We start from the raw sequence: 15738 nt of genomic DNA, 5'->3' as shown, positions 1-15738 counted from the left end.
CACAAGTACATGGCTGCTTTAATATTTTTTTTATCTATTGCCTCTTTTTCCTTTTGAATGTTTGGTTGTTGATAAAAACAAAACATTCGTTTCCATGCCCAACCGACTCAGCATCATAGTCTCTAGAGACTAAGACTTAGTTCCAGATCATGGTGACTATATGGATGGTTAGGGTCAGAGTAAGGGTAACCGTTAGGTTATATGGGTGACTATATGGTACCTTACCATGAATTACTTGCCCACTAAAGGGGCTGCATCCCGTGAAAATATAATTTCATGAAACCAATAAACCTTCCCTCAGATTGAAGTATTTCTCACCTGAGTTATATTATTTTCTTTGTAGACCTCCCAGGTTTTTCCATCTTTGCTGAAAGACAGTTCATAGGTCTTCACCCACATATGCTCCAAAGTGCTATTACGGCCCTGAGTAGCCACGCCTGTTACCACATGGAGGTAGCCTAGGTCGATCTGCAGCCACTGACCCGTGTTGTTCATTGCGCACCAGGCCCCCGCGTGTACCCCGAGCCACGCTCTGTTGTTTAGGCGGCCCAAACTGGCCTTGTACATATCGCTTATCTGAGAAGAGGCGCTCATCTTTCCAGCTGAGACTCTGCGTTTATACATTCCAATTCCTAAGGGCGAATTGCATTCTGTAAAGAGAGCAAAAAATCTGTTCATCATTCACTTCCATGAAAATAGTGATAATATGCGATAAATGTGATTCCTTGAATTGGAATTCACCGTACCGAAAATATGGCAACTGGAATATTTTACCCATAATTCTCAGCATTCGAAAAACTTTAAAACGCTCATAAAAACGTACAGAAAAGTTCTGAAAACCTCAAACCTAGCATACACAATGTTGTTTGTACAAGAACGAATTTCCCCAAAAATATGCCTTCCCCTGTGCCTATTGGCTGTGTTAGGTTCGTAAGGTATTGTGGGAAAATGTACAGCCGCTATCTTTTTTCCGTACGGTTGTTTTTGCAAACTAACTGTGTATAATTTTTTGCGTCATTCACGCGCGCGTACGAGCGCCCGTACATAAAGGACATTGCAGTTTTCCTTTGAGACTGAGTTGGGCAGGGAAATGATCTGTTGTTTTCTCATCTTTTTCTAAATGAGCATGGTGACACCCTATAGAGTGTTTTCATTCACGTGACTACTGGCCATATTGGTTTACTGAAACAAAAGAAAGTATTTGCATAAAAATAGAGTTCAATTCCCATAGGTTTAGTTTGGGATACCAACATGGCCGACGTTTCTTTGTTTTGGGACACCAACATGGCCGTTGTGACGTCATGTGAAAACACTCTATTCTTATGGCTTATATTTTAAAAATAATACTCCCAATGATATATCAAAGTTTGAAGAAAATTCAGTTGAGTCATTCTCATGGAATCACTATTACAATTTGTTTTCAGGATCTTCGTGTAAACCATTCTCAAATTGCCATATAGGTCTATTACATCAATTTCTTAGACAACTTTAAAGCATTTTACTGTAACATTTTTGGGCTATTTCAAGAACAACACTGATATTTCATTGCCAGGAGTAACTTTCTGAAAGAAATGTGTGCCTCTTTTCTAAGTCTGGGTGTTTTGATATATATATTTTTTTTTCACACGCTAAAAAAATGGTTATATAGTAGAGTTGTATAGCGTAAAAGCAAGCATGGTGATCCCCTCTTTGTATTGTTTTTCATGAGTTCAGAGGATGTAATGAGCAACTGCCCAAAGTTTCAAAACATTTCATTACAGGTTATTTTTCGACGGAAATAACTAAAGTTTGAGTGTGTGCAGAAATGTAACGTATTGCTATTGTGTAAAGCCACTGAGAATTGTTTCCCCTGTTAACAGCCCGGTCACGCCTAACCTGGGTGCCAGTGGTTTTTTTTTTCGCGATAGAGAGAGAATAATCATGAATCATGAATAAGCAAGTAAGGTAAACCTGGCTTGAGGAGGGAAGGTTACCTGGCATTGTGACCCACGTGATCGATACAGGATCATAAACCGACTTAAAATGCAGTTCTTTCATGCAAACAGTGAAGCCTTTGTTGTCAATGTTCTGTAAAGATATTTCAAAAAATCCACGTGAGAAGCTTACTATTACATTTATTACACCCATTTGGAAAACACTGATGATCCTTGCAATCTGATTGGCTCTCTACAGTGCGATTTATTCACGAATCGCACCATTTGTTAGCTCTAAATCGCATCCTTTTTTTAACCCATCAAAATGAAAATGAAATAATAATAACCAATCAATTTTGATGGCTTACCTGCACTAGCCATTCAGATTGCAGAAAAATATATGGGCAAAAAAAGTCATTTTGGAGGAAAATTTTGCAATTTCTGGCATTGACATTTCTATTTTTCGCGCTTTAAGACTACGCGGGAAAAGGAGATCTTAGCGAGGGCTATTGGAATCCAGCAAGAGAATTGGGAACATCCATGCATTTTTCAGAGATAATTGAGCTTAATTCAATTTGGACAGAAAATTCCGTACATTGTTCTGTATTTTAAAGCTTTTTAGAATTATTGTTTGCTTGATTATATGTAAAAAAAATGCGTGCCAGTTACCCCCAATTTTCCGTATGGATTTCAACAGGGTTGCTAAAATCTGCTTTCCCCGCAGAGTCAAAAGCGTCGTAAAAATACCTTTGTATTAAGAAGCATCGCCCTTCTTGAATCTTTCAATACCATATACGGACTCTGAACTTCAACCTCAACTGACGATTTTTGCGTGTTTTAATGCCATCAATCGTAATTACGGCGACAACCGGCTGACCACATGCAAAATGGATCAAAATCCCCCAATCACAGCGCACGAACATGACCTTTTGACCCCGTTGAGCCAAACGCTTTTGTTTGCTAAGAGGTCCGGTGCAGTGCTTGACGCCGACAGTGAAAAGCGTAATGGTTGGTTGAATTTAACTTAATCAGAGCCCGCATGTTATTGAAAAGCGCAGTAAGCTAAAAGTAGAAAATGAAAAATTAAACCAAATGGAGTTACGAGATTTAGCAGAGCACTAAAGGAACAAGAGAGCTTGAATAAAGAACGGAACAGATTAGGAACTTATTTCTTTTGAAAGGAAGGAAGAAAGGAAAGAAGACGTTGGGCCGTTTTCTCCGCTATATACAAAATTTAATGGGGCTGTATGATTTTCATACCTCTATCCATGACGTAATACTGTTAAAATCGGGAAGCAAACCACTGGAGGAATTATGGGTAGCACTGATCATAACAGCCGGTTTCTTCATGTAATTCACCTTAAATGTAACATTCTGAAACGAAGCAACAGAAGACATGATTCAGTAATGCAACAATGGATGAATGGAAAAGAGAGGACTTGAAGGGTACAAAACAAGAGTATGGAAACACTGAGATGACCTGATAAGTAGGAATGTAACCAAGTTTTTAGGGTGTACGATACCGGACTTGAAATCCAGACCCGATAGACCCGATAAAACACGTGCTGCGAGTTTTGAACGGCTTCAAAAACATTCCTGGAAAATTGTGTGTCAATGGAGTTCATAACAATTACGCTTTTGTGAACGTTAAAAATAACTTACGAGAAAAATACCGCATACTAATGAGGAGTGTTTTATCAACTGATAAAACACCGCATACTAATAAGGGGGAGGTTTATAGATATAAAGTCACTGCACGTGATGCATTATCGACCATTTGATAGGTCAATGGGCTTATGAATTATTAATGAGTTTTGAAGATTGATTTACCTGGCAAAAGGCGTGGTTGTTGGAGTCTTTTGGTGCTTCTCCATTTGAAAAGTAAACACTTTCGAATTCAGCAAAGACGGTTCTTGGAAGATATTCGTAAGCCATCCAACTCTAAAATTTGAAAACAAACAAACAAACAATCCGTCGCCGTCCGTACACGCAAACAAGCAGGATTAAAGAGCAACCTACAGTGTATAAATACGATAAAGAACAAAGCTCGGACTCTTTCAGTTTTAGGAAGTCCCTAATTAAAGGAAACCTCCACTCTTGACCTAAATTAACGTCAAATTGTTGCAGATACAATCTAATTTCAAATTTCGTTGGAAAACATGGAAATAATATTTATGTGTCGGACAAAACAGAATTTGATTATCGCCTATATCTCATTTTAAATTTCCCGGGCACCGCCATCTCGGATTTCATGATGTAATACGGTTGCTCAATTTTTTCACACCAAAAAAACTTCTACTTGCGGGCAATAGCAGCAGCCGTATGGCGTCATGAAATCCAAAATGGCGGCGCCCGGGAAATGTAAAATCGAAACGACCTTAGTTTTGTCTCCGGGAGCTCCAACTAAAGGGTAAAAGTGAACTGTCTTACTCATAGAAACAGCTTCATTTGGGGGACTAAAACATACTTATATCGTAGTTACCCAACAGTATTGACTTGGCCCAAGAGACTGTCCTTAAACAAGGCCCCACGAAAAAGAGCTTCTTTCAAAGTGGTTAACATTTTAATATTCTTCTCGTTATTAAAGGGGAAGTATCACGGGAATTTGGTGTTATGTCAAAAACTCCAAAGTGTTTTTTTTTTGTCAACAGGAACCTAAAGGTGTTGCTTATTTGCTGTAAATTAACACTCCAGTGTACTAAGACTATCGACAAGTGTCTCTGGCCACAGATGGACTTGGTTAGAATGGACTGCAACTTGAAAAAAGTTAGGCTAACTGTTTTCAAGTTCTCCCGTTTTCGTTCCCAAAATACACTAGAGCAGGTCATGAGTTGTTCCATTCAAGAATTCAGTTGATTTCTTTTTCTTGATGTTCTAGAATTATTTTGTAACAGTTTGAAGGTGTTGTCACACCATTTTCACGATAAAAGGTCAAAATGCCCGTGATACTTCCCCTTAAAGCTCAAAAAACCAAATGCATATTTTAGCTTGAACGAGGCAAGTAGGGTAATTTGAATGCAAACAAAACGAATTTTAAAATGGAAGCCATTTTGGCATAAGTATTATAAAAGGAAAGGTTCCCCCCACCTCTGACAGGCAATTACTGCTTCAACGTGCAATCAGCGTTGGCTGATCACTACATTAACGCATCGTAACTTTAAACACTCCAAGGCTCAATGCTAGGTTGAGGAAACTCCTACTTACTACACTGATATCTTTATGTTTCCCGTCGAAATTCTGAAGTTCCCGGATGCATATCTTGAAGGATGTTTTTGTAATGTCCTCTGTCCAGAGAGTCGCAGAGTCGCGTTTTCTCTTCAAAGCAGCGTGTTTAGCCGTGAGAAGCACCGATGGTACCTCGGCAAAACGGCCCTGAAGTAACAAACATCAATAATTAGCGAGCTTTAGCAACGACGACGGCAACGACAACGAAGACGTCACTTGAAAATATAAGTTCGCGTTACTTGTACTACCTCGCGATTATTCCAATTCGTTCAACTTGTACAATGCGGCCGAAATATGCGGGAAGTAAATTGATAGGAACGGCGTTCAAGTAAGGAAGAGAGAATGAAAAATTCACCGTCGTGTGCTCACGTTCTCCACAAAACCTTGGAATTTAGTCATTTTACGTTGTTGTTTCGCTGATGACGTCAAAGAAATGTACCAAATCATATAACGCACGTGCGATTGTTTTTGCTAATTTAACTTATTGTTTTGTGGCGTTCTCGTTGTCGTCGCCGTCGTCGTTGCTAAAGCTCGCTATTATTATACAACACATTGTATATTAACACTACCCAAATATGATCAAGGTGCACTCGATATTCGTTGCTCGTACACAACACGTTAGTTCCGTGTGCCAGGGGGGGAAATAGCAAAATATAGATCGTCTCTAGCTTTTCTGAAATAAAACTTTACCTTGTTATCAAAGTATTGAATAATAAAACAATTATCCTGCTCAATCTTGCCGAAAATCTCTAGATTTTAGCCAACCCCTATCAACGGCCTCGTCGGCAAATTATCATGCGATATTCCGGCGGTGATTTCGCAGGATAATTGTTAACTATCAGGTCAATAATGAAGGGAAGCACTCTCCTTTCATAGTGGGGCTGTTATCAAAGTGAAAAAAATTCGCGAATGTTGGCCAGTTTTATCCCTCATAATGCGGCTACCTTATGTAAACAGCATGAAATGTCTTACCGGAGGTAGCGTTACAAGGTTACATGAAGTTCCTTCCCACCAGTCCTTCATCTTCTCTATGCCTACCAGACCCCCGCGCGGTGAGCCCTGGAATGCTACCCAGTCCACACTGGCCAAACCATAATCAGGGGGAGGGGGTTTATCGTATTCAAGTCTTCCAGATTTCATAGCACAGGCTGTAAATTTTCCTTGTCCTACGTCTTCTACCCATGTATTCACAGGCTAAACAAAAAGAGATAAAAGTTGCAAATTGTGGATTGTAACATGACATACCCTTTAGAGGGAGTGTGGAGGTTGGGTTTGTTAGGGAGTGGGTGTGAAGGTGTTAGGAAGTGTGAAGTGTGAAGTGTGAAGTGTGAAGTATAAAGTGTAAACTGTGAAGTGTGAAGTGTGTTGGTGAAGGTTAGTAGGATGTACTAGTTTTTTAATTGAAATAAATTGATATTTGGCGTTATTGAAATTCAATTTTGGTTCAAAACGGCGAAGTATTAGTTATCCTTTCTCACGCATACAAACTTTCCCTCCCAACGTCACTGAAGTGAGAACAAAAAATTGTATAAAAATTCACATTGATAAGCTATAAAACTGACTCATTAGGCTGATTCAAATAAGATCTTCTGATTAAGGTTCTATTATCCTGCCAACCAGGTGTCGCATTTGCATTCATTTTATCTTCAGGCGGAGTTGAAAAACGGGTAGGAAGTATTTATATAGTTATCCAAAATCTGGGTCAAACGAGGTCCTTCATTGAAGCCTTTCCCCAGTTCTTTCATTTCCATAATTTAAATGAGTCATTTTTCACAGTTTAATATTGGCCACAATACGTAAACCATTTTTAAATGTCTTCGAAGTATCGTGTTGATAGTGTTAATCTCCGTGTAACCACAACAAACTCTTGCCTCCCGACTCTTCTTTCACATCAAGATCAATGTCATGGACACTAACGCCGAAAAAATTACCACCCCGATGGAAATTTTGAATTGTTCATTAATTTTCTTCACACGCCGTTGAACCGCTTTACAGTTAATTTAAAGTGGGCGATGAAAATTCATCGGATGCAATTTTCTCCGGAACTTCAAAAGATTGCCGGCGATTAAAGAATAGCTTGATAACGTATGTTTTTAGCAGGTGATGGCAAGTTCTACGATAAAGTTAAGTGAGTCAATACCACCAATTCCTTTTCCAGAAATGTTGCTAAACTGCCGGATATTTAATATACGATTGCTGACAGCCAACTCGAGAAGTTTTCATTGAAACTAAAACATATAAAGCTTCATTCCACACAAATTTATTTACAAGTTTTATTTCTAACAAAGAGAAATGGTGTTAGTAATTTAAAACTGTGTTTCCGCCCATTACGTGTTTCAATACAAAGAGATATGGATTTCGTCTTCCATTAGGAAACACGAAAATAGTGCTCTTTGAGTTAAATGCAAATATATAACGGGAAAAAAAGGATCATCTGAATCACATTACTAAATTTTAACGAAGTAGTTTCAATTCCAACATGGTTTTCAATCAAGTTCTTGCGACGTTCCACGCGCTTTTCGACGCAATCGGTATTCCTGGTAATTTGCTGGTAATAGTGGTGATCGTCTTGGAGAAACGATTTCACGTGATGCGCAATATTCTCCTCGCCAGTCTCGCAATGTCGGACGTCCTGTGCTTGATTCTCGTCAACTCATTCCGAATCGCAAGCATGGCCCACCAAAAATGGCTGTACGGCAAAAGGATGTGCTTTTTAAATCTAATCTTTGCAAGATACTTCTACTTTAATACGGTTCTTCATCTGTTAGCTGTGTCCTATGAGCGATACAGAGCCATCGTCAAGTCGCCTTTCACATACAATGGCCGGATGACCAAAGGCAAAGTGGCGCTCATAGTTCTCATCTGGCTCATTCCAATTGCAGTTACCATTGGCTCTTTCCTTGGTTTTGAGGAAAGGCTCGTGTACAACCCAGAGATTTTCTTCTGCGAACAAGAATGGTCGGCGCAGGAGGGCTCGACCAAATGGAAGTCGATTTTGATTGGCAACCTAACATTCATAGCTCCATTTCTGGTAATCTCATTCTTAAACTGGTCAGTGTACAAGACGGCAAAAAGTCAGATAAACGCCTTGGAGATGCCAGTGGGAAGCTTCACTGGTTCGGAAAGCCGACAGCGAGAGTTATCAAGAAGGAAGAGAGAACGGAAGATAGCTATCGATGTCATTATCATCATCGCCGCTTTTTTATTGTGCAATCTTCCGATGTGGATCGTGCGTTTTGCTCGCCAGCTCCTCGAAAGCATCAAAGTTCCATCCGAGGCAGTACCGGTCGCGTCTGCTATCTTCATGGCGAATTGTTTGTGCAACCCGATCATCTATTCCATCCGTAAAAGAGACTTTCGAGCTAGGATTAAGACTCTGCTCAGGCGAATTGGACTTCGTGGAAATAGCGTTGACGCCTATAACAACGAGAATGTTAGAAGTGATTTAAGATTCGTAACTATTGACAGTATGCGGGCCTCCACTTCCTTGCCAACAGAAGCACTTTCCACTCAATACCAGGATGAGCGATTGGGTAGGAGCACGGAAATAACCAGACTGAACTTCCAGAGATTTTATCTCCCTCCGATTGTCGAGGTTGATGAAGATCATTCACTGGCATTGACTAAACTACAGCAACAGTCTTAAGGCCCGTTTAATACCAAGAAACGGTGTTAACATTTGCTTCAACATGCGTTTAAGACCGAGTGTTGTCGGGGGCGTTTGAACAGGTCGTTGAACATTGTTGAACGCGTAAAAAAAATGTTGAAGGCTTGTTGAAAGTGTGTTGAATCAAATTTAAATTGGTTTAAAATTTCATTTAACATCAATTCAACATTTTCTTTGTTCTTGAAAATGTTGAATGGTATAAAGCCGTTTGAAAACTCCGTTCATCCAACATTTGCCCAACATCCGTTCAACTTTTGTTGAACGAATGTTGGGCAAATGTTGAAACCGTTTAAACGGACCTTTAGAAGCTACCAGGCGACAGGTATCTATCAAAATGAAATCGTAAGACATGCACCAGTTATTGGTTTTAGATTAAAGTTTTTCAGGATTGATATCTTGGTAAAATCGATATTACCATTACGACGATAAACAAAAATCTTGCAAATCAGTAAATAGTGAATTTTGCACTTTCCAGAATTGAATCAGAATACCATAGTTAATTGAGGGACTAGTTATGAAACCTTGCCGTGAAAATAATGGTGCTTCAATCTATGCTGGAAGGGTCGCGGCCGTGCACAATCCTTGTTTTAACATTCACACTACAGTTGAATATCTTAACAGGAACATTTCTATCGGTCAGTTGCTCCAACACATTTCAAAATCTATTGTGGTTTGTGCACGTATGATCAAGGCCAAAAATACTAAAGGAAACGTATAACAAAGGAGTTTGTCAGGCTTCATGACCATTACCTTTTTGAACTATGAAAAAAAAACAATACCAAAGTGTTGAACTATGGTCCACGGCAAACAAAATAAACAAAAATGAAAAAATTCTTGAAATAGCAAAAACGTTTTCAAACCGCAGTGTTGGTATGTTAGACGTAAATGGAACGAAAAATAAATAAATCTTTAAAAAACTGACTTGGAAGTATTGGCGAAGTATGTCCTAAAGTTATTTTTTGAGGCTATGAAAGTGTTGATTTTCTCTGAAATGAGCTTGAATGGGGGGACGGGGGAGAAAACATTCGCGCAGAATTTGTTGGGTTGAAAGATTTTGGACTGAAAGGATTGGGAACTAGGATCGATATATGCTAATAAGGCAAGATGTAAACATTGATGTCAGCAAAGATTTTTCTGTATGGGAGCTAGAAATTAGCAAGAACGTCCCTTCTACTACAAAATAACTTATTTCAAACGATTTAAGGCAAGAAAACATTCTTACGTCGTGCACTAAGCCATTTGTTTGTCCTCCATGGTTGATTGTCAACAGCACGTGAATTTGTTGAAGCGAATAGAACTCACTGGAGTTGTAGACGATGTCGCTGCATTTCAATTCATCTGACGACATGTCAAGTGAAGCAAATCCACGTTGCACAGTGAAAGCTGTGAAAAGAAGTTTTCCGTTAATAGGCCATTTCCGAGTTGCTTTGAACCTCATTATGAAAGCGAGGCTAAGTACAAAGCTTTTCATACGAAGATTAGTTTTTGTTTGCGTATGAATGAAAACTAACTTTCACAATTAAAACTTTGCACTTAGCCTTGCTTTCATAATGAGATTCTTAGGCGGAAATGGCTTCTTATAGAACTCCATGTTGCGATCTCCACCTAAAACACAGTTATTGGACTGCTGATTTATACTGAAGGAAGCATTAAATATGGGCAGTTTTGAGGTTCTGTTGAGTAACAGTGCAATTCTTCTATATAGTTTGAGGGCCGAAAATACAGGAATTGGCATTCTTTGGGGATAAAACACAGAATATTCTCCGAGTGGCAGGGTATTCCGCCCTTAACCGGCCATAGATGGGCTATTATGGGATGAGATAACTGCTAATAATACTCATCCCCTTCATGAACTGCTTTCACCCAAGAGATCAAGAAGCCTTAGGAAAAGGGGACACCCTTACATCCTGCCACGTGTCAGGACTGAACGTCAAAAACGCTGTTTTGTGAATAGATGCCTTTTCAATTTTATCTAACACTCTTTTTGTTTGCACATTTGTCAATAGTTTGTGATTAGTTCTTTTTTATAGTAGTTAGTTGTATGAGATTGTAAGTCCAGACGTAAGACTCTGGGCATGTTTCTTTTGGTATTCATTAATGGGATTATTTGGGAATGAGTAGGGGAAAAATGCAAGTTTTGAGGGTTACATACATTTCTACTGGTATTCTTGGGAATTATACACATTTCCTTGTGGGGCTGACATATTTTTAGTGAGTTTCTTTAAGGGTTAAAACTTTTTCAACGAGTTAAGAGGTGAGCTAAAGACTATTTCACGACAGGGGAGGGGAGGGGAGGGTGTGGATTGAAGTCCAATCCAGGTTAGAAGTCAATTAAGTGTTGTTGATCCTACTACAGGGATCTTGGTACAGCACAAACCGATAAAGAAATGTGGCACACAACAGCTAAGCTCGGTGTGAATCGCAGGTAAGAAGCAATCAAACGGCAACAGGCCTTATCACGGTTTTCGACGCCATTTTGACGAGTATGCACACAGGCTTGAAATAACAGTGTTTGTATGAAAATCCGATGTCAAATAACTTTCATAAAACATCGCTTCTGAAAAATTCATAAATTGGAAACTTTTGGCATTAGGAAAAGGATTTTAAGAAAAAAATTGGAGGGATGTAGCAGTGCCTGAAAGCGTCCAGTCGTGTTTTGAACTTTCCATACATTTCCCTGCATTTTTTTCCCGCGAACTACTTTTAGTAGCAGTTCACGGCTGGTTCGCTTTACAGACAAATGTATGGAAAGTTCAAAACACGACTGGACACTTCCTGGCGCAGCTACATCCCTCCAATTTGTTTTCTTAAAGTCCCTTTCCTAGAACCAAAAGTTTCCAATTCATGAATTTTTCAGAAGCGATGTTTTATGAAAATTATTTAACATCGGATTTCCATACAAACACTGTTATTTCAAGCCTGTTTGCCTACTCGTCAAAATGGCGTCGAAAACCGTGATAAGGCCTATTGCCGTTTGATTGCTTCTTACCTGCGATTCATTTCGCTTATTCTTTCGTTTTACTTGCGTCTTATTTGCAATTCACTAGCGTTTTACTTGTACTAAAGGTATTGATGGTTTGCATGTGACGTCATGGCGGCCTTGTTGGTGGACAGAAAAAGATATTTCTCCTCAAGGAGTTAACTGCTAATCTTATGCAAACTATGTGAACAAATTTTCTGTTCAGTGTTTTGTCCACCAACATGGCGGCGATACAAATCACCCACAGGTCTTACTTACGTTTACAGCTTCCTGGGTGAGAAATTCCAACGTGCTTTTTACTCAGACAGATGGCCTTTTTGTACTCGCACTCGTTCGAATAGGTGACACCTTGAGCAGAACACAGGTTATCTTCAAACGTCGGACAACTGAAGGCACAAACGCACTCATGTTCAGAAGCACTCTTCGCTTTGCAAGTAGCATAGTGCGGACAATTGATACTGGCACAAGGATGAAGCTCTGTAACGCAAACAATTAAAAAAATCGAGTTGGTGCGCGAACGTGTTGGGAAGTAACTTAAAGATTGAGCTTTTCTAAGGCCCCGTTTATATGGAGAAAAGTTGTCCCGGGTAGAACGGTCACTCGCCCACCCGAGCTACCCTGGGTGAGCGAACTTTTCCTACATTTCCTTACAAAACTTGGCGAACCGTTTACGTGAGAAACAAAAAGTTGGCTCGGTTAGAAGGTTGACCCGCCTAGCCGGGTCACCCTTTTTCGATGGTAGGGTCACCCTCCTAGCCGGGCCAACTTTTCTCCATATAAACACTTTGGCTCGCTCAACCGGGTCAACTTCGTCAAGGCGAGACAATCAGAACATGCGCCAGCGCTGTTGGCTCGGGCAAAGGGGTCAACTTTTTTCTCATATAAATGCTCGCTGAAGGTGACTCGGCTACGAGGGTGACCCTCTTTCCCGGAACAACTTTTCTCCATATAAACGGGGCCTAAGTCTTCTAGAAGTAGGTGGGGGGCGCTTATACGGAGAACTATAAACAAAACTGAAAATTTGGGTAGACATGCCTTATTCTTATTTTTGAGTGTCTCTCAAAATGTGATCATAGCAACAGGGGTGGTGCAGTGGTGACAGCACTCGCCTCCCACAAATGTAGCCGGGTTTGATTCCTGGACTCGGCATCATATGTGGGTTAAGTTTGTTGTTGATTCACAGTCGCCGAGTTTATGTGTAAACGTTTACATTGTGAGCAAAGGCGACTGAAAGGAAAAACACGAAGGAAACTGGCAGAGAAAAGAACGGAAAAGAAAGCAAAAAATTAAAATTACAGGGCCTCACCCAGTCCCAACTCATAATTTTGTTCTGTGGTAAGTTGTGGCGAATTACGGGATATCAAATATTTAAAAAATTCAGGAACCTTAGAAATTTCCTTTAGGTGAGCGAGCTTCTTCAAACAGGCTAACATGCAATGGGATAAAGTGTCTGCTTCAGTTCAAAATTCATAGAGATTGAGTGTTTGCGTCAGTTCAATCCCAAAACTTGAAAAAAAAATGCTAAGTAGCTTTGTCCAAGCCGGAGCAGCGTTGATGAACAAAGGGAAGGAAGCGCGCACCCCCTTGCCCCCTGGATCCCTACCCCTGCCCCCTACCCTCTGGCCCCTAACCTCTACCCCTGCCCCCGTATCCTCTACCCCCTGGTCCCCTAGCCCCATGGTTCCCAGCCTCCCGACCGCTTGTCCTTTACATTGATAAATTAATTTTACTCACGTCCTAAAGCGATGAACTGGATGGTGACAGGCGGGTGTATAGCCTCCAAGGCTTGGATGTCTTTTACACATACAGAAAATCCGGTTACGCTTACCGCCTGGAAAACAACAAAAACATAAACAATTACAAACCCTGTCCAAATAACGGGAAAAAATGTGGTCCATAAAAATTGCCATAGGTAGGGAAAATCACTTGTATCGATATGGTATCAACGGGTTTGCAACGGGTATGGAAAAAATTTAGACAATGGCCTAAAACAAACGGATTAACTCTTGTTTCTATCTCTCAAAATGACCTTAAACATTAACTTTAAATTACATGAAGTGAAACGTATCTCAAACCTAAGAGGAAAACAAGGGAAAAAACAAAATAGTGTAAGCCTCGAACCTGAGTCGCTTGCTTCATTTCTTCTATTCATAACCACTAACAACAACGAGGATATATTAACTGCTAAGTTATTTAATTTTTATGTAATATTTAAAAAACGAGCGGGAGTTTGTTATCGGGTTTAAAACCACGAGGCCACCATATTCCTGGAAGAGAGCGTGTGTCAATAGAGTTCATAACAATTATGCTTTTGTGAACGTTGGAAGTTAGCATACGAGGAAAACACCACATATTAATGCGGAGGAGGTTTGTCGATATAAAGTCACTGCACCTGATGTATTATTGACCATTTGATAGATCAATGGGCTTATAAATTATTAATGAGTTTTTGAATGTAATTTATAGAGTTACCCATCACAATAAACGAAAGCTAACTGTTTTCGAATCAGTGCTTAACTCTAATACTGTAGGTCGGTGCTAAGCCCCCAAATGATGTTCTTTGCCTAGTTGGAGCTCTATTCACTCAGTTCTCTGCCTATTAAATGGGGTTCTGTTCCCGCGTACATCAGTACTGTGACGATAAGTAATACGAGATTGTGTAAACCTCATAAGGTGTCCAAAGTCAGTTTGATATATGCAAACGAGTGTTAACCAAGAAAAGTGACAACATCCCTCACGTCATAGTTTTAAGAAGGAGCTAAAAAATATTATCATAGTATTTTTAAATCATGTCACTGATTGCTGAGAAAGCCTCCGGAGAAACAGCGAATAAACTGGGCCGCACACCCCCACCAAAATGTGGAGGACTACTCCCCCACCCCTCCCCTCTCCGCGATACTGAGTTGGTTCTAGAAAACAGGCAGTCAATGCCTACCTCAGTCCATTCTGTGATAGCATTCTCGGATGGTGGAATTGAATGTGGCTTCAGAGGTTCATACTGATGAGACGCTGTTGTGATGACACATGGCGGCTCATAGAAACGGTCAGCAAATGAGACGTTCTTGAAAGGAAAAGTCAGATCAACGAACAAATTCAAGGATAGCATGAGTTGCATGCGCAGACGATAAACTAGGGCGCCTTCCATTGTTACTGGACTGACAGGCTAAACTTGTCAGTTTGTAGATTGTTTACGTAATGTTTAAAAACCGAGCAGGAGTGTTTTATCGGGTTTTAGGCCCGATAAAACACGTGCTGCGAGTTTTTTGAACGGCTTTAAAAACATTCCTGGAAAAGCGTGTGTCATAACAATTTTGCTTTTGTGAACGTTGGAAATTAGCATACAAGAAAAACGCCACATATCAGATACACAGGGGTTGTGTTGGGGAACATAGCATCCAACTATTACTCTCATAACTTTCAGTAATAAATTGTTCTCCAAGGTGGAACAAGATGAATTAATCAAGGAACTCGATTTTCACAGTCTGTCAATTCAAATACAGCCGAGGACAATGTCACGATTTAAAATAAAATTAATAGCAGAATATGTAGCGACCGTGATGAGCCTTCTGACTTCCAACGACTTTCATTTCAACCACAGAATTATCTCTGCAGTGTACCCACTGAGCGTTAGGCCTAGTAAGGGTTTAGTGAGGAAATGGGAGATTGCACGAGGCAAAGAAAAAATCTCCGACCTCGGCGGAAATCGAACCAAGACCTCCGAATTTGATCGGCTTGTTTTCTCTTTGCCTCGTGCGATCTCCCATTTCCTTACTTGGGCTAACGTTCAGTGGGAAATTCATGGGTGCACCCTAGCACTGCAGAGTTAATTTTCGGATCCATCATTTGTGTCCTCAATGCTAGCGCCACAACATTCATTTGTTCCCTCGACTTTGCGTTTAAAAAAAACACTAACATCATCTTGGACTTTGTGATAAATGTCTTCTTTGTTGAAA

General features: G+C 40.1%; 2 protein-coding genes across 4 annotated transcripts in view; one reads left to right on the top strand and one right to left on the bottom strand.

Moving 5' to 3' along the window:
* Positions 1-15738, bottom strand: part of LOC146454357 (uncharacterized) — a 28906-nt gene that overhangs the window by 2269 nt on the left and 10899 nt on the right. For all 3 annotated transcript variants that reach the window (XM_085095477.1, XM_085095476.1, XM_085095478.1), the window contains 10 exons: positions 14721-14846; positions 13520-13616; positions 12044-12262; positions 10028-10188; positions 6111-6332; positions 5118-5285; positions 3744-3854; positions 3174-3287; positions 1974-2067; positions 319-650 (listed from right to left, as the gene is read on the bottom strand). In XM_085095477.1, the coding sequence (XP_084951603.1) occupies positions 319-650; positions 1974-2067; positions 3174-3287; positions 3744-3854; positions 5118-5285; positions 6111-6332; positions 10028-10188; positions 12044-12262; positions 13520-13616; positions 14721-14846 (1644 nt within the window). The remainder of the gene's footprint in view (positions 1-318; positions 651-1973; positions 2068-3173; positions 3288-3743; positions 3855-5117; positions 5286-6110; positions 6333-10027; positions 10189-12043; positions 12263-13519; positions 13617-14720; positions 14847-15738) is intronic.
* LOC146454358 (octopamine receptor beta-2R-like) lies at positions 7618-8784 on the top strand. Its single transcript, XM_085095469.1, has one exon. The coding sequence runs from the start codon at positions 7618-7620 to the stop codon at positions 8782-8784; it is 1167 nt and encodes a 388-aa protein (XP_084951595.1).

Source organism: Pavona decussata, unplaced genomic scaffold, assembly GCF_977016875.1.
Source record: "Pavona decussata unplaced genomic scaffold, jaPavDecu1.1 SCAFFOLD_302, whole genome shotgun sequence".
Lineage (NCBI taxonomy): Eukaryota > Metazoa > Cnidaria > Anthozoa > Scleractinia > Agariciidae > Pavona > Pavona decussata.
Note: the sequence above shows the minus strand (reverse complement) of the source record. Positions and strands in the feature narration are given on the sequence as shown.

Bases quoted from the DNA above. Each gene is read 5' to 3' on its own strand.
- LOC146454358 (XM_085095469.1), top strand. From the start codon at position 7,618: ATGGTTTTCAATCAAGTTCTTGCGACGTTCCACGCGCTTTTCGACGCA.